The 18,217-nt window shown below is 39.1% G+C and overlaps 1 protein-coding gene across 1 annotated transcript; it reads right to left on the reverse strand.

The window, feature by feature from the left end:
- Positions 1 to 7,554: 7,554 nt before the first annotated feature.
- On the reverse strand, positions 7,555 to 15,231 carry edn3b (endothelin 3b). The gene is made up of 4 exons (XM_038721557.1): positions 14,693 to 15,231; positions 14,313 to 14,529; positions 11,376 to 11,534; positions 7,555 to 9,938 (listed from the first exon to the last, which is right to left on the reverse strand). Exons 1-4 carry the CDS (start codon positions 14,760 to 14,762, stop codon positions 9,884 to 9,886), a joined length of 501 nt encoding a protein of 166 aa, XP_038577485.1. The 5' UTR covers positions 14,763 to 15,231; the 3' UTR covers positions 7,555 to 9,883.
- Positions 15,232 to 18,217: the final 2,986 nt, after the last annotated feature.

Below are 18,217 nucleotides of genomic sequence, written 5' to 3' on the forward strand. Positions count from 1 at the left end.
TGTAATTGTCAAACCATGCATGAGTTTCATACTCTAGAACAGCTCTGATGGTTTTTAGGGTTATGTTCTTTAAATTATGCCCTCTGAGAGCAAATGTAAGGACCTTTTTTTACTCAGTGGTCACCATCAGTCAGGTGAGAAAGACACAACATGGCACTTATTTACTCACAGACAGCATGAAGCAGAATGTTCTCCAGGCAAGGAAACTTAACAAACATTCACTTTTGGCCTCAGGTGTGAATGCCAGCGATGGTCTTTCAGACTTGGCCCCGGGTGTCTTCAATGACCATAATGATGACAAACCAGTGGTATCGATCATCTTGACAAGGACCAAGTCAAATTTCCCTACCAGTCAGTCAACTTTCTCTCGGATGAGAGACAAAACATCTTTGAGTATCTTCAACCAAATCCAGTTGCCCTTGATTTTAATGTTCCAATGATAAGATGTATTTTTCAATTTCATGTAAATAATTTGTCCCCTGCAATTAATGTTTACCAATACCATGTGATTTGTGCTTTGTGCTTCTGGAGGACCCAACAATCTCAATTTTAGGGGTTTTCCCTAAAATATTTCTCAAACAACAGGGTTTGTCCGTCCATCCATACATCCATCCATCATCAACCGCTTATCCTGCATACAGGGTCGCAGGGGGCTGGAGCCAATCCCAGCTTAGATCGGGTGAAAGGCGCAGTACACCCTGGACACGTCGCCACACTGTAAATTAGATTTTGGTATCCTTATAGAACCAATCACAATGTTTGTTTACAATCACTTTCCAGGTAGAAAAAATGTGTGTTATGTACACACAATTTAATGGCAACAACACATTAAATGTTTTCTTTCATGATGTTATTTCAAAGTGTATACATCAGATTCATCTAAAATGCATGTTTTTCGCTTTCATATCTCATTAACAACAATACTTTCACTAATTTCCTGTTCCTGGGCCACTGAAAATGAAAGCTTGAGATGATGAAATCAGTGCCTTGTCTATTTGGAGGACAAGACCTCCTGAAAAAGGTCTCTCAGGAAGCAGTGGAGGCTTGTAAACAAGAATGTCAACAGAGATGACCTTATCCTTGCGATGAAACAGTATTCAGCTCGTTTTGCCTTCTAGTAGAGAACTTCTTACTCTCACCCACCATAGCAAGTTAGTCTGTACAGAGTCTGCATGATAGGTGGGGGTGTAACACACATTCAACTACTAGCTACTGTAAATGCCAATCAATGTCTGGGACAAGTCCCTCCCTAGCTTTTTGTTTTTACAAGAAACATGTAACATTACAGCGTAAAGCGCTCTGCTTTCCACTTCATGGGAACTTAATTTTGTGTAATGATTGTTCAAACATTAAAATGACGATAACTGTGGATTGTGACGGATCTTTTTTACAACCCTGTCCGTCAAATTTAGTTTTAGCAACTTCTGAGCCTAACCTTTATATGTAATGCCTTTCTCAAGTGTTTGGTCACTGCAGCAAGGAAATGGCAGAGAAATCTGATCTGTGGGCGTTTGTCAGAAGGCGAGTTGTTGCTGAGGAGAAAATCGCCCAAATGCAAGAAGACAAGGTAATTCCACTTTCATGGCAGGAATGCAGATACTATTTTCTTAAGAATGACTATGTAGGCTAACTAAGATATTAGTTATTTGAAGTTTTCGAACCAAATTGGACTAATGAGCGAAGGTTATACTAAACACTGAATAACTAGTCTAAGTTATGAAGTCGGGCTGTATCCTCACATCTTATCTTGGCTAAATATTTCTTGTGTGATGTGCCCCAAAGCGGCAAGACAAAAAACATAAAATAAGATTTATTCATTCATTTTTTTGTGAAGAAAACTTATAGAAAAGTGTTGATTTATAAAATTGCATATAACGTTATATATACTCTGGTAAAAACTGTTTGGCATGTCATTTAAAGCTAGCTCTGCAAATTTTTAATGTTTCTTCATAGATTGACCCATCAAATAGAAATAGAGGATGCCTACCTTGCACGCTATATACCAGTGTACGGGGACAGGATTGCCACAAGACGATACTGTCTGGACAAACAAAAAACGAAAAGACGTCGTATTAGACGATTCCGTAGGCTCGGCTGTACTTCTTGAGGATCTAGGATAGGAACCAGAAACAGTGACAGGTAGGCTTACAGGGGCAGTGTGCAGGGCTGGGTAGGAAATCGTCCATAGACAGAGAATGGATTATTGTTAGTTATGTTCTTAACATTCATATATAAAGGGGACAGAGCGTTTGCAGTCAGGGCCCCGAGGCTCTGGAACAGCCTGCCCAAGGAAATCAGGTCGGCCATGAAATTGACTGTACAACACTATTTACTAAAATACCTGCCCCCACAGAAAGGGGGCGCGGAGAAAGGCCTTTCTGTCTCAAAGTCCCGGGCTGAATTTCAGTGCCAGTACATCCCTGGTCATAATGACACAAACATTTTGTTGTATCATTAAAATATCTTGTTATAACAATAAACATTTCACACATTCATACTGATCCCTTTTTCTTTTTTTGCCTGGCAGCAATATGCACTGTAAAAACTAGCTCGCCAGTGAGATGTTATTTTTACTGACTAAAAAGTACCTTGGTGAAAAAAATAGGTAGGCCTACTCTAATACTTGGATTAACCTTTATAACTTGTAATCTTTTTTTGCCTCATTATACTCTTTCATAATCTTGGAAAGATCTCCAGCTGACTGTTTGTGTTACTATTTGCATGTGTTGCTTTACTAAAGCTAGGCTATTCATTGCAAAAGGATTTTTGGATTTTGGATTCTCCTTACATCCTGACATTTACCTTTACATTTACATTTACTCATTTGGCAGACGCTTTTATCCAAAGCGACTTACATTTGAGGAACAACATACAAGCATATCAAAGCTTCCTATAGCATCAAATACAGATCAACTGACAATAAATACTAGTAAGAGCAGCAATAAGTACTAGTAAGAGCTCATAGTACATATCACATCAATGGGGTAAATAAAAAGTTAACAATTGAGTTAACAAAAAGTGCAATCAAACCAAAAAAGTGCAATCAATACAAGATCATTGTAGGGGATAGAAGAAGAAGAGCACAGGACGTGCATGTTAGAGGTTAGGACAGCAATCAATAAATCAAAGGCTCTGACGCAAAAATGAAACAATGTGTTTTGGGGCAGTGGATTTGGAGGGATGCAGAGTCTCTGTTATTCGGTCCCACTCCCTGCAGAGCGATACATTACGAGTATCATTCAAAACACATTTTGAAATGTCTGCCTGAAAAGCAACCCAGCAGACCACTGTAATCATCCATATCAGCCACGATTCAGTACTTCAATGTGTCATAAATCACAGTTAACAGTTTTTATTACTTACCACTGGCTACACTCTGGTGGAAAACTTGCAGGCTCTTTTAGGTTGGCTTAAACATATGGTCCAGATTTCTTTATGTTTCCAAACATCAGGTTGGAGTGTGCAAACAACTCCAAGATGAATCTAACACTATGTACAACATTTTTACAATATGTAAACACACACAGCATAACTACAGTAGGTACGGAAAGTATTCAGACCCCTTTAAATTTTTCACTCTTTGTTTCATTGCAGCCATTTTCCAAAAATCAAAAAAGTTCATTTTATTTCTCAGTAATGTACACTCAGCACCCCATCTTGACAGAAAAAAACAGAAATGTAGAAATTTTTGCAAATTTATTAAAAAAGAAAAACCGAAATATCACATGGTCATAAGTATTCAGACCCTTTGCCGTGACACTCATATTTAACTCAGGTGCTGTCTATTTCTTCTGATCATCCTTGAGATGGTTCTACACCTTCATTTGAGTCCAGCTGTGTTTGATTATACTGATTGGACTTGATTAGGAAAGCCACACACCTGTCTATATAAGACCTTACAGCTCACAGTGCATGTCAGAGCAAATGAGAATCATGAGGTCAAAGGAACTGCCTGAAGAGCTCAGAGACAGAATTGTGGCAAGGCACTGGCCAAGGTTACAAAAAATTTCTGCTGCACTTAAGGTTCCTAAGAGCACAGTGGCCTCCATAATCCTCAAATGGAAGACATTTGGGACGACCAGAACCCTTCCTAGAGCTGGCCGTCCGGCCAAACTGAGCTATCGGGGGAGAAGAGCCTTGGTGAGAGAGGTAAAGAAGAACCCAAAGGTCACTGTGGCTGAGCTCCAGAGATGCAGTCGGGAGATGGGAGAAAGTTGTAGTAAGTCAACCATCACTGCAGCAATCCACCAGTCGGGGCTTTATGGCAGAGTGGCCCGACGGAAGCCTCTCCTCAGTGCAAGACACATGAAAGCCCGCATGGAGTTTGCTAAAAAACACCTGAAGGACTCCAAGATGGTGATAAATAAGATCCTCTGGTCTGATGAGACCAAGATGGAACTTTTTGGCCTTAATTCTAAGCGGTATGTGTGGAGAAAACCAGGCACTGCTCATCACCTGTCCAATACAGTCTCAACAGTGAAGCATGGTGGTGGCAGCATCATGCTGTGGGGGTGTTTTTCAGCTGCAGGGACAGGACGACTGGTTGCAATCGAGGGAAAGATGAATGCGGCCAAGTACAGGGATATCCGGGATGAAAACCTTTTCCAGAGTGCTCTGGACCTCAGACTGGGCCGAAGGTTTACCTTCCAACAAGACAATGACCCTAAGCACACCGCTAAAATAACGAAGGAGTGGCTTCACAACAACTCCGTGGCTGTTCTTGAATGGCCCAGCCAGAGCCCTGACTTAAACCCAATTGAGCATCTCTGGAGAGACCTGAAAATGGCTGTCCACCAACGTTTACCATCCAACCTGACAGAACTGGAGAGGATCTGCAAGGAGGAATGGCAGAGGATACCCAAATCCAGATGTGAAAAACTTGTTGCATCTTTCCCAAAACGACTCATGGCTGTATTAGATCAAAAGGGTGCTTCTACTAAATACTGAGCAAAGGGTCTGAATACTTATGACCATGTGATATTTCAGTTTGTCTTTTTTAATAAATTTGCAAAAATTTCTACATTTCTGTTTTTTTCTGTCAAGATGGGGTGTGTACATTACTGAGAAATAAAATGAACTTTTTTGATTTTTGGAAAATGGCTGCAATGAAACAAAGAGTGAAAAATTTAAAGGGGTCTGAATACTTTCCGTACCTACTGTATTTCTCATGCACACAGCAATAAAAAAAATAGCTCAGATGCTGGTTATGTTCTCACCAAAAGACCATAAGATACTTTAATGCATCTTCACATCTTAATGACATTTATCTTTGTGTACATTGTTAACAAAAACATTTCTGCAAAATTATTACAAATATTATGATAGAAGATGAATCAAATATAAGACAGAACCTATCAGACCTATCAGAAACAGTTATCAGGTATGTGAGCAACATGATATTATGTTTAGACTTGATGTTTTGTAGTTGGCATCTGTTTTATACACCAAATCCTGACTGTTTTGCACAATAAGCCGAGTATAACACAATGCATTAAGAATGGATTGAGGTAAATGCTACATGTTTTATACCCCAACTCAAACAGAATTTACACTATGCGAAACATCCTCATGATACTGTGTCTGGAAATGTTTGTGTGGCCAGTCAGTTGTTATTGTCTTTAAATTGTTGGTAACTTGCAAAAATTCGCTGTATGGCACAAAATGTCTATTCATTTAATGAACCAGACCACAAACAATAAACTGTAAGCCATGGTAGGGGCCCTGAACATGCCGGTGCATGGTCAGGATGTCTGCACAGAAATATTTCCCAGAGTATACTGTGGGAATAAGGCCTTACTCTCAAGCTATATTATTTGTCCCCATTGAAGAAGGTTTATACTGAGGCTCCAGGGAAGGCTTATTGAGGGCAGACATTCCAGGATCATAGGTGGAATTAGGTTTTCAAAGGGTCCAGTTTACAAGTATCATGATTTGTTTGACAAGAGAAAGTTCTGTGACATGAAATTTATTCTCTGATTTACAACAAAATAACTAGTTATTTAAATGACACATTATTAAACCAATTTATAAAGACAACAAAAAAGTTAGTTACAGTTGCAATTCTTTTTAGAATATCTAGCTATCTCAAGTTAAATTATCTTGTGACCTTGAGATAACAATGTTGTTTTTCATGGTGCTGAAAAAACGTTATCTCAAGATAAAAAGATAATTAACTTGTGGTCTTGCAACAACAGGAAGATCGCCATAAACACGACTGCTCTCGGATCCTATTATATAATTTAAGCCAGTTTCTGGCATTGCTTTTTGTATTCTTCACCTGTAGCAAGGTAAAAAAACAAAACAGCTGATATGCAGGTTCTGTTGCTCATTTTAATTTTGTCATACAATTTGACAGTATGGATTTCAAAATGTATTATAAACTGTACACTGGACTGGCCCACTTAGAGATTAGATATGGAAGAACACCACAGGTAGCCTTGAAAATTGACTTCTTATTCTCATGCTTATGCAGCTTATGACTGGATATGGGGGCAGTTCATAGCTCATGAAAATAGGATAGGCCTGCAGTGTTGACAATCATAAATGCAACTTGTTTATGTTTTATTTATTGATTACAAACCATTATGTGATGTGTTACTTATTTTTCCTTTAACTGTACAGTGACTTATTTTGTTTTATTTGACACTAACTTTTAAACAACTTGTCTGTGATGTACATTATTGCACTTTGTTACCTGTATTGAAAAGTGCTATACAAATAAAGCTATTATTATAAGAATGTAATAAGTCACTGGTAACGAGAAAAGAGGTCCTAGCATTAGACATTAAATTACAAGTTGAAGGAAGGAATTTGAATATATCATGCTGCCTACCAATAGTAATACCAGCCGGTAACTCTCAGGAAAGTAACTATTAACAAAATATAAATACTGATATGGTTAATTCTGAGCAATTATAATTTTACAGCATAGTTTCTGACAAGATGTTTTGTCATACGGTTAAAACAATCTCCAATTCCATATTTATTCCCGTCATCCTATTATATTTGTTGATGTATTGAGATATAGAAATGTAAGACTTATAACTTAAAGTAATAGTGTGAAAGGGTATTTTTGGATCACAATTATGGCTGAATATTGGTAGGGGCATTTCACTACCTTCCCCACTAAATTCTACCGCCTTGGGTCTCTCTCTCTCTCTCTCTCTCTCTCTCTCTCTCTCTCGTAGCCACTGATAGTGTTTAATGAAGTTTTACTTTTTCCGATGATTATTACTTTTTATGTAACATAGACACTCTTCAATGTTTTGTAAACTTCTAATTTCTTCCTGTGTGACCTGTTGTGGAAATTAAATGCAAGAGGAAACAATTTTCTGCCTTTACATGACCCACTATACACTACATTTTTGCTTGGACCATAAAGATGGAGCCACACAATGGCACTAGAGGGTCACAATGGAAATACATTTTTCATGTCCACTTTTTCCAGCTGCACCATGCAAAAAAAGCAACAATAGCCAGCTACAATTCTGTTTGCAGTACTTTTATTAAACAAGTCGCAATCAATGATTTTACTAAAGAAGTGGTGATGCATACTTGGCAACATATTGGCCAAATTATTATAAATATAGAAAAAAACTGTAATCCCATTATAATCCTCAGGGCACACTGGAAAGCATGTGCCAAAGTGAGTGTGTCTGCCTGCTAACAAACTCCAATTTCATGGAAATGCTCTCAGTTTACGATAATCACATGGAGCACAAACCAGTGGAACTGGTATGGAACAAATATATGGCTACTTACTGTTTTCATTGTCCCTAGACTGCATAATTTGGTAAACAGTTTGGTTTGGTGAGACACAATGCTGCACAACAAAAAAGAGAGGCAAAACTAAAGTGTGTCTCCTGTATGAGATGTTAACTGTAGTGTCCTTGTGAGAGCAGAGCTATTTCTGCTATTGGTGGAAAATTCTACAAGGTGCAAACACAATAACAGGATAAATAAGTAAATATTTTTTGCTGAGCTCCAGTAAACTGTAAAGGGGGAGAAACTGGTTATTGGTCAGTGGAAGTGCACATGTGGCCCCAGAAGCAAGGAACACAATTGCTCAACTATGGTAGAGCACTGCATGTTATTCTAAAATTTTAACTCTATTACTCTATGAGTAGCTTAGCTTCATTGAATTCGACACGCTTGAACTACAGTCTGTTCAGGCCTTAGGCAACATGGTGCTTTCAATGTTTTTCTTCACCCCAAAGATTCACAGAATAAAAGGAATATGAGGCAGTTTTGATGGGGGAGTTGCTCCACATCAAATACTTTACTGAAAGGATAAAGTTTTTCTGTATTTTTCTTATTCTGAATAAATCCCATTACAAAACCTAAATCGACACTGCGTATGTCTCAATACTTCTTCCTGTCTGTGGCATTCAAGCCACAAGCCCATGATTTCTAATCAAGATCTGTAAAAAGGAGTCCCAAATATATTGTTTTTAAGTACTTTTATGAAACAGCTGGACACTGCAGTTTGACAAGCGTTTCTCAAACAGGAGTAATGTTAGGGATGTAATGTTAATTGTTAGGGACTGTTTTGTGTTTTCTGCAGATTAATATACATTTGGTCCTCCTATTCAGTGCTTACTTTGTGCTGGAGCAAGCCGGAGCACCACTCCGGTACCTCTGAGTTTAAGCCTTCTGCACTGCACTAGTCTTATACACACATAAAATCCAATATTTCATACAGCCTAACAGGGTAAGTCTAATGGATTTCCTTATTTACTATTTGATTTGGTAGCTAATAATGGTTTCTGTTCGCCCTTTAATAAAATTTGCAGGTACACCATGCATTTTAAATAATTATTTGATCATAAATTATTAATTATTTTCAGCGGGTGGCACATTTCACGTGCTCCGGTACATATTAATTTACAAATTAAGCACTGCTCCTATATCACAAGATCAGGTGTTATCAACACAGGCAATACTTGTTAGTGGAATTAATTCATTGCTGGTTCTGGTCTTTTTCATGGGATTTGTTGACAATGAGAAAAATATAGAATAAGGTCAAACTTACTCTTCGCTCCTAGGTTCAACAATGGATGATTCATTATAAAATTCACTCCAGCTTAAGCCGTCATAAAGTTTGTACAGAGTCAATGTTAGCCAATGGCGTTGAAATAAAAGCACAATGGATATAACTGATCAGTTGCAAAGAGCACAAACAATCTTACTTAAAACACGTGAAATGAGCAAAATATGCAAACCGTCAGGGTGTGAATGCTTTCCAGAGTGACTTTAAATATTCTCATATTCCAAAGCCCAGTGATATGCCCCATAACACAGGAAGTCAAAAGCTTTCTCCATTTTTGTTGGCATGTTTTGATATTTTTAAAAGCAAGATATCATAATATTATGCCTTGCTCCTACTTTCTGTGACTCCTCATGGCACTTTTTGCTTTCCAACATTTTTGTAGAAATGTCTTTGTTGTCCCTCATATCATATACTGATACAAGCTGATCCCATTGTTGAAATGGATAGTCAAGTGTAGTCCACAACACTCTGTTACCAGGTGTGAATACAAAGGGTTTTTCTGATCAAGCTTGACAGAAGCAAGGTCATTGGCTATTATGTTATGGTGAAAGTAATCCTTATGCTGCTATTAAGGGGGAATAAAAAGGGGATAGCCTCCAGGGATCTGTATCGAATTTGCTGAAGAGTTCTTGAAACCACTCGGCCTGATGGAACTTGCTCCAAGAGTTACGATGCTGAGGAATGTCGGCAGTGTCAAACTCCAAAGCTCTTTCTCCTTGAATGTGAGCGTACCTGTGGAGGCAAGAGTGCCAAACGGAGAGTGAAGGGGCTGAAGAGGAGGGAAGGGTCCATGCCCCCGAAGAGAAGAACAGAACACGGAGACGGGTCAAACGGTCATCCAGGACCAGGGACTCTGTGGAGACTCCGGATTGGCACTGTCTGCAGGAGGCTTTGAAGAGAACATATTACATTAAATCTGTAATATTAAAGGGCTAATCCAGTTATTGAATAGTGCATGTCCATAAACATGGGGGAATCACAAGGGACAGATTCATAAAAGACTGGTCAAAATTAAAGCGGCAGCCGATATATCCTGACTTTCTTGTCCCTAGTATGTGTCAAGCATCGAAAACACTTAGTCCTATATTTCCCATAATGCAACATGTGTTGTAAATGCTCCTAATTAGACCCTTCCTGCCTGATAAATACCCATGAATTTCCAAACTCCACAGGCAGAGATTTTAACACAGGTTTTCAACTGCTATGGTACTTCAGTAACATTTTCCTTTTACTTCAGATCTACGTATTAACTGGAAGAAGAAAGAATGCTGAGTGGGGGTCCTAGCACAACTTCATCTACTTGTAAAGTGCATGTCTTGAAGTATCAAAGAACACTTGGGATATTGGAAACAACATTATTGTTAAAGAAATGCATCCAAATATATACGGGAACAAAAGACACCTAACAGATTTATGGTTTGCCCTGGCTCTCTTCACCCCCATGGCTCTGTCTGATAGGTTTAATGCGTCTTTTTCTGAACAAATGTCCAATTTTATAATTACTTGATATGATATATCTTAGGCAAAAGGAGAATAATTTGGCCACATTTGGAAATTTGTCTATTCCTCTGAGTACAAGAGAGATATGTCTTTCAAGTATATTTCCATGCCAGAAAAATAATGATTGCATAAACAATTTCAAGCTTATCTGATTAATTGCGGTATGTGTTCTAATATGTTGTTGCTATACTGTATGGCATTTTCAAGTGGAGTCTATGAGAGGTGAGTAATAGCATGCAGGCAATGACGTGGCATTTTGAACCAGACTAACAAGCAAAATGTTGAAAAGTTTCCAAACTATTTTTTGTTTATTTGAAGTGAGACTATGTCTTTGAATGGAAGATGGAAGAGACATCTGATTCAGACCTCAATACACCTCATACATTGTTTGTCTTAATTAATTTGTGTGGATATGCTATTCAGTGAAATTATATTTGTCAAAACATTTTGTACAACACCAGACATGGTTTTCCATGACAGTGGCTGCCACAACTGTCGAATTTACTAGAATATTACCAACAACATTATTCCATATTCATACATAATATTAAACAAACTGAAAATGTGTTCTGTTATTTGACACGAGAGTACTCAAATACCCTTAGCTAGCACCTTATGATAGAGCAAAGCAATGAAAAACAAACTGTCCTAAACTGTCCATGCTTGGTGTTTGTTTACTATTAGAGGCCTTTTTATCTGCTCCAGGTCAGGCACTCAATTCTTTATTTCACTCATATCACCTATAGTTAGCTTAATGTGTTGATGTAAATTTCCCTAATGTGAACAGTCCAATGAATATCATTTTTACAGAAAAAATCATACCGACCTTGACAGACAAAAAGCATGGCACTCAGGGTCTGAATCAAGCACAAAACAAACGCAGCGCTGAGTCTTCGCCCCCTCACGTTCAGCTGCTTGTCTACCAACATCACGTCTGATTCGCTGAGGTCCGGTGTAGCTCGACATTCCATAGGGCACTGTCCGTCTGAGAAAAGAGGCCAACTTTTTTAGTGATAATAAAAATGTGAAATAAATCACGTTCTTATGGACACAGGAAAAAAAGATATATTCTACTAGCCTTCAGGCCAGCAGTCATATACTCATTTTTCATACCATAGAGGTATCTGACTAGATCACATGTTTTACATTTCAGTGGAAAGCATGCACATGCAGAGGAAGCAATACATACTTCACAATCTGTGCACATTACATTAGCTTACAATACGATGACTGTAAAGTTGCCCCTTCAACGTCATATGAATGATCTGTGGTAAGGCTTGTATAGAAACAGTCGATTTTTCACTCTATCTGCCTCGTGTTTTTCCCGCTGATGAAATGTTTCGTGAATTGGTAATGGAAAAACAAAGGCAGCCAGAAAGGTCAGCAAAGGTGAATATGGTCTACTTGACTGTGGACCCTAATCCTTACATTTGGATAACACTGATTCTTCTCTTCGTTTTCTCATTCTTTCCACTCACTCTGTTTTTAAATATCCGTGGATGTGTTTAGGAACTATAAAGTCTTAATGAGCAAAGAGGACGGGGGTCTTTGTTCTAAAATCAATTTGAGCGTCCCAGCAGAAATTTGTTCACAGCTGTGAGGAAGGCCTGCCATCTATCACTATCCATTTAGTCTGTTTTCATAAGACATTTGAAATAAAAGATCCATGGACTGTACATATGTAAATAGCTTTCCCCAGTAGATTTGTCAGATTTTGTCAGACTGCCTGCTGCCTAGCTAATTAGATACCTGTAGGGAGAAGCAGCAGTACACACATTGACACTGAAAAGCTAACTGTAACCAGTCTTGTGAGCCAATAACAGAGTAGCTTGCTGTCGTATAGGAGGGAGGTTGTTCTTTTATTTACTTTCCATATAGTGAGATTTTAAGAAACTTTAGCTCGAAAACATGGTTTGCTATCTTCCAGCATAGTGCAGTGCTCCCCGCAAGGTGAGCACACCTATTTGAAAACACACTTACAGCTTTTATATTGATGCCTGCTGTCAATATCTCACTCAGTCTTTAAAATATGTCAATATGTCCCAACATGCTAAGCAGTAATAAATTGTGTTGTTTACCTGAAACAGCCCACAGCAATCTTGGCACAAGAAGACAGAGGAAGAAAGAATGCTTTCCCACTGCCTTGCCAAGGATTTTAATATGCGGTTTGGAGGTCACAAAACAAAGCACCACTCCTGAAAACAAGGTGTTGAAATTTATATTTTGAGGTATTGCTACTAATATGCGGTATGCTAGGCCACATGTTGAACACACTTTTTGTAAGCACAAACTGTGAAAACTGCTACTAACTGTAATTATGCCAACTGGAAATATTCACTTTTCATGGTTCCTCATCACCTGCAGAGCAAGCATAACTCCTGAGGTGCGCACATCTGGCCAGCACAGGTCCCTGATTGTAACATGATTGTGTTGGTGGTCCCAGGACCAATTCACCAAATTACCTCGCCATTATCAGTAATAATACCTTCATTATGTTCTCTTTCTCAGTGTGTGACAGCATAAGATGTTTATGCCACAAGCCATTTCTGCCTCTAACTAACGGAAAAGTTAATTAATATGAAGTGTGAGTAGTTTTAAGTATCTTTTAATGTTTAAGAGCTGACAATTTGACACCACAATACCACAGTAACATCTTGGTACAATTTTGGGAACCAGAAAAACTCTTTTTGAACAAATCCGGCTCTAGTGAATAACGACTAGATCGTTTGAATTTGGTCAAGTCCATCATGTAGAAAATGAAGAATTGGTATATTCCTCACCAGCCCCTGTAAACCATTAGCTTTGCATGACAGATTTCTCTCTGATCTCTGTCCATTCAGCCTCACAAACACCACCCTGCATATTTATAGTGTGCTATTTCAACTGCTCAGATCCTTGAGACTTTGTTTGCTCATGACAGGGGATTTATAAGCCTACAGTAGCTTTATTTATCATCACATATTCACAGGTCAATCCCATGATTAATGAGGTTTTTATTTTATTTTTTGATGTTAGCATGCATTCAGAATGTATTGCATCATGGATATTGGTTCTCTGGTGCCTTTGACGCACTCATGACATGCATGCCAATACCTGCAACCTAACCCTTTTGAACATGGTGCAGGAACCATTTTAATGAAGACATCAAGCTGTCACTCATAGGCCTACATAATTCCTGCTGTTTGATTCAATTTTGCCAGGGACACCAATTTTATTCTTCTTATGCACTATGCTTCATACTAGAATCGTTTTTAACTGAAACTTTAAAATATTGCAACATGGACATTCACCACCATTAAAATAGTAATTAGCTCGATGATTGGAAAATAATAACATTAGGCTACTAATTAGAGCTCACGTGTTGACCACTGAAAGGGTGAAAGGTGAGAACAGAGTAGCTTTACTGAAGAAGCACGTTCACTTTTGCAAATACCTCCAACTGTGTGTGATGTGAAACGCTGACCTTGCGGGGCGAGTTAGTTTCTCATGGGCTTGCCATCACTTGAACCATGACTGCGTCTGGCGCCTCAGGGCAGCGGGCGTGACTTGCCTTTGTATTGTGTTGCAGTGCACGACTACAATTTGAGTTGCACAACCTAGCTACATGCCAATCTACCTTTAAAATAATCTTAATTGACACTCTGTGTCCCAACTGACAAAACATACATTTGTTATTGTGTAAGTCCGGGGACGCTTGCATTACAATAACACGTCCGGGTGGTTTATTGGAAAGCCTCGTTTAAAAGCATTTAACTTAGCTCACTCGGGAGTGTTGATCCAGATGATATCCAAGTGGCAGTAGTAGACGCACTCTTTATCCTTGTAGGAATAACAAGTGCAGCGCTTGGGTCTGGACTTAGCCTCCGCTGCCTCAGACAGCTGTAAACCCCTGGATTCCCCGGAGCCAGACACCCTGCTGGAGCGTGGGAGACCTCCGGGGTTCACGTCGGATATGACCAAGGCATCGGACGTCAAGACACCTCGTATTGTACAAGAAAGGTGTTGTAATTAAGTTTAGTAAACTAGTACTTACCAAATAACCAACTGTGTAAATAGCCTAAATGAATAGGCTACGTGAATAAAGGTTGAAATGTGTTGAAAAAGTTTGTGGCAGCTTGCCGACATCAAATCCTCTAAGCCTACCTTGTAAGAGAATCAATGCCAGTATGTTGAAAAGCATGGTTTTCGCGAGGATGGATGGTATCCTAGCCATGTCAGATGTTCCCAAAATGAATCATAGCCTGATGAGGATGCAGCGCACTTGTCAAATTAATCTCCCACCAGCATCGAGTGAAAATCCATCAGCGTAGTTCTCCATGAGCAGCTCATCTCATATGGTCCAGGCGTCATATAACCAATCAGAGGATGTTTGTCGCACAGTTCCTTTCATATTTACAACTTCCTACCTGTAACTGAAGTGAAAGGAAACCTACCTTAATACAAATAGCGCCCGCAGTCACACAGCAAAGTGTGCTTTGGAAAAGGTGATCTTTGGAGCAAAGACGATGATGATGCTCCTCAACGTCACTTTGCCTTCTGAAATCCCAAATCTAAGATAAAGGGCTTTGGAGAGGCTTGGGTACACGCCCACACCCCTTCTGTTAAATGCAGCAGCGTGTTCACTGAGGTGAACTTACTCCACTTGTGTTTCTGTTGATGCATGACTTGTAAAATAGGATACTGTCTTGTTCAAATATAGCCTAATAAAACAGATTTTTCAGCAACACTTGGCAGCATGGGCCCTCCATTACTCTCTCAAATAGGCCTACTGCACATAAAGTCAAGGTATAATGAGGGAATTCCCCTTTTTTGTTGTTGTAATTTACTTGAGCTACAAAACAGAGCCACTAAATTACAGACACACAAAACACACCTTGCAATATACCATCTGGACACTCCAGTGTGGAAAAGGGGTCAAGCAAATACCTATAATCTTAACTACACATTTATACACCCCTTTGTTATATACAATTAGAGCCAGTCTGGAAATGATCTGCATAGGCCTATGCCTGCCATATGGTGATGATGAAGCGCTACTTCTCAAGTTCAGTGACAAAGACTGATGGGAGATGCCCACTTCAGTATGACCCTCAGGAAAATGAGAACATTTGAACGCTGGCATAATTTCTGAGGGTCATTTCATGTAACAGTTTCAATGCCCAGAGGACCGATCTGTTATTACTCTTGGGCAGGAGAGTTACTGTTTTGAAGTTTATAATCCTGATGTAGGCAAACCCACCTCGAGGCCATCTACTCACGAGGCTAGGTCAAGTGTGAGAATTTGTCTCATGTCAGTCTTTTAGTTCATCACGGTCAGACACATTTCTAAGCAGCTACAGTTCATGATTTTAGTCAGAATGTTTCAGTAATTTCAGTAATTGTGCTCATTGTTTACATTACTGGCATAATATGCAGCATATTTCTTTACAACAATTAGTTGAAATGCCATGTTTGTTTAATACTGTTTTCTCTAAGGATGGTGGACCCGTTTTGATAGTAAATGGCTGTTGACTTTTGTCTAAAATTGGTTTCTCAGTGACAAATGACTACACTTAGTAGTCTGCATTGTGATGCATTTTGGCTGGGGGGCAGACAGGGGTACAGACTCAGGCCAGTGTATATTCTCCCCCCCAACCCCCCATACACCAGATGTAAATGGTGTGTCATCATCATTAAATAATGAACAAATGAGTTAGCAAAGGGTCTGAAGTTGATTAATCCTGGGTGTTTTGCATTTAAATTATGGTGTTGTCTCTCAACATGAGGACTAAAGAAGTGTGAAGGCTAATAAAGCAATGAGAGGCAAAAAAAATTAATCAATCAGCAAAAATGTTATAAAGTGGTTAAAAAGTAAGAAAGTGCTAGTGAGCTCAGCAGTTGCATATAGGTATAACCTACCATCTGTCCCACAGATAAAGAACACTCCAGGATGAATGTTGGCCACTCATAATCACCACCTCATCCCTCACGTGTCAGGAGGATTGGGAGGAGGCCATGTAGGAAGGTGATGAACCTGAACATACAAACCAAAACAACAACAACTCAATTCAGTTGATCTGCTCTGTTAATCCAACCATCGTGGGAAGTGAGTGTGTATAAGTCTGTATCTGAAGCACTGAGTTCATGAAGACAAATCACTCAATGGTTACATGATGTAATCGTCGAAGTTAAATGGAAGCACCTTAGGGAATGTGAGAGAGATGAGTGTTCATAGGAAAACTGAAAAAAAGGGACCAGCAGGAGATTTTATGAGGGTGTACCTCCTGGGGCGATTATTACGATCAAACACCAGACTGCCACAAAAGACTGAAACAGAGGAAACGTGTTTAGACTTTCCGTAATATTATTGTCTGACTTGTTTCTCCATCACTTGTTGAACAAATTCTCCAAGGAAGAACCAATAGATGTAGGATGTAAATCCACTTAAATGTAGCTGATTAAATAAAAGTCTTTCCTGTTGAGCTTAAGGTATACACACTTACAGACAAAGAGAAGTGGGGATATTTAGAGAACACAAACACACTCACATAAAAGAAATACATACCTTCATGGGAAGACTGTGGCTTTTGTTAAGATGCTTTGGCATGATGATGCAAAAGGCCCCCATACTGTTGACTGTACCTTCTCAGTCTCAGGGTTATATACAGTAGGTGTCCTGGATTTGTTCTTTGCTACAGAGACATCCAGTAAATCAAGATCTGTCTGACTCATGCCTGCCCTCTGGTTCCTTCCCAAATTCCCTACGGCTAGGGTTTTGTGCCATACCCCAATTCTCTGGCACATTCCCTAAGCTGGGAAACAGAGAGAATTCCTGATAAATGAAGACCACATTGTGTTTTTTCTCCTGACCAGAGATGTGGAAGCGGAATACTATCAGAAAGTTGTCTGTGTGTGGTTTAGCAATCACATGATGCAAGAATGCTTTCAAGGTATCATTTTGTTCTTGTTTTTTTCTGTGAAGGACGTCTTATAACCTGGTCTAATTAATCTGATGTTGCAGTGTTAGTTTATATGATCATGGATGGTTATTTACACCAAATAGGCAGTCAAAAATATAAATGTACTGAATCTACTTGGATACATTGTTTTGCCATAGCTGATCAAGGCAATATAAATGGATTGAGGTGTGAAACCTCATAGTAGGCCTCATTTAATTAAATCTCTCTAACTTTCTCATTGCATTATGCAACACATTTTACAACTTGAATTGTTAAACTTGTGTTCATTAGCAATGCCATTATAAAGATCCATCCTGGAACTACTAAGTTTTCCGAACAGGACATTTCTGGTATCCCAAATTGCTGTTATAATTCTACCTTTTTACCTCTGTTTTTCTCCCTGCTTTACCTCAAGGAGTCAGCCATATGGTTTTACATCATAACATATGTACTGTGGGTTCACTTTCTGCCAACCGTGCTTGTTTAGTGTTGATTATCGCTGCCCTTGATTTAGTCAACAGAGGGAAACTCATTGCAGTGGGTTCAAGGCTTAACTGGGAGACATACGGGAATGTAATACAATTCAGCAGGATTCAAACTGCCATTTTGTCCTGTTTTTCTTGGCCTCCTCTCATGTTTTATTAGAAAACATTTTGGGTGTGAAAAGCCTGGGGTGCTGTGGAGCTACTGAGGTAGGGACTGGAGAAACAATAAACAGGTGGCATTAAGA

This window comes from Micropterus salmoides, unplaced genomic scaffold (genome assembly GCF_014851395.1).
Source record: "Micropterus salmoides isolate LMB-PRFRI ecotype aquatic unplaced genomic scaffold, ASM1485139v1 Ms_hic_scaffold_16, whole genome shotgun sequence".
In the NCBI taxonomy this organism is placed as follows: Eukaryota; Metazoa; Chordata; class Actinopteri; order Centrarchiformes; family Centrarchidae; genus Micropterus; species Micropterus salmoides.

Bases quoted from the DNA above. Each gene is read 5' to 3' on its own strand.
- edn3b (XM_038721557.1), bottom strand. From the start codon at position 14,762: ATGGCTAGGATACCATCCATCCTCGCGAAAACCATGCTTTTCAACATA. The intron at 14,530-14,692 runs GTAGGCTTAGAG...GTACAATACGAG, and splicing joins GGCATTGATTCTCTTACAAG to GTGTCTTGACGTCCGATGCC. The intron at 9,939-11,375 runs GTCGGTATGATT...TTCTCTTCAAAG, and splicing joins CATGCTTTTTGTCTGTCAAG to CCTCCTGCAGACAGTGCCAA.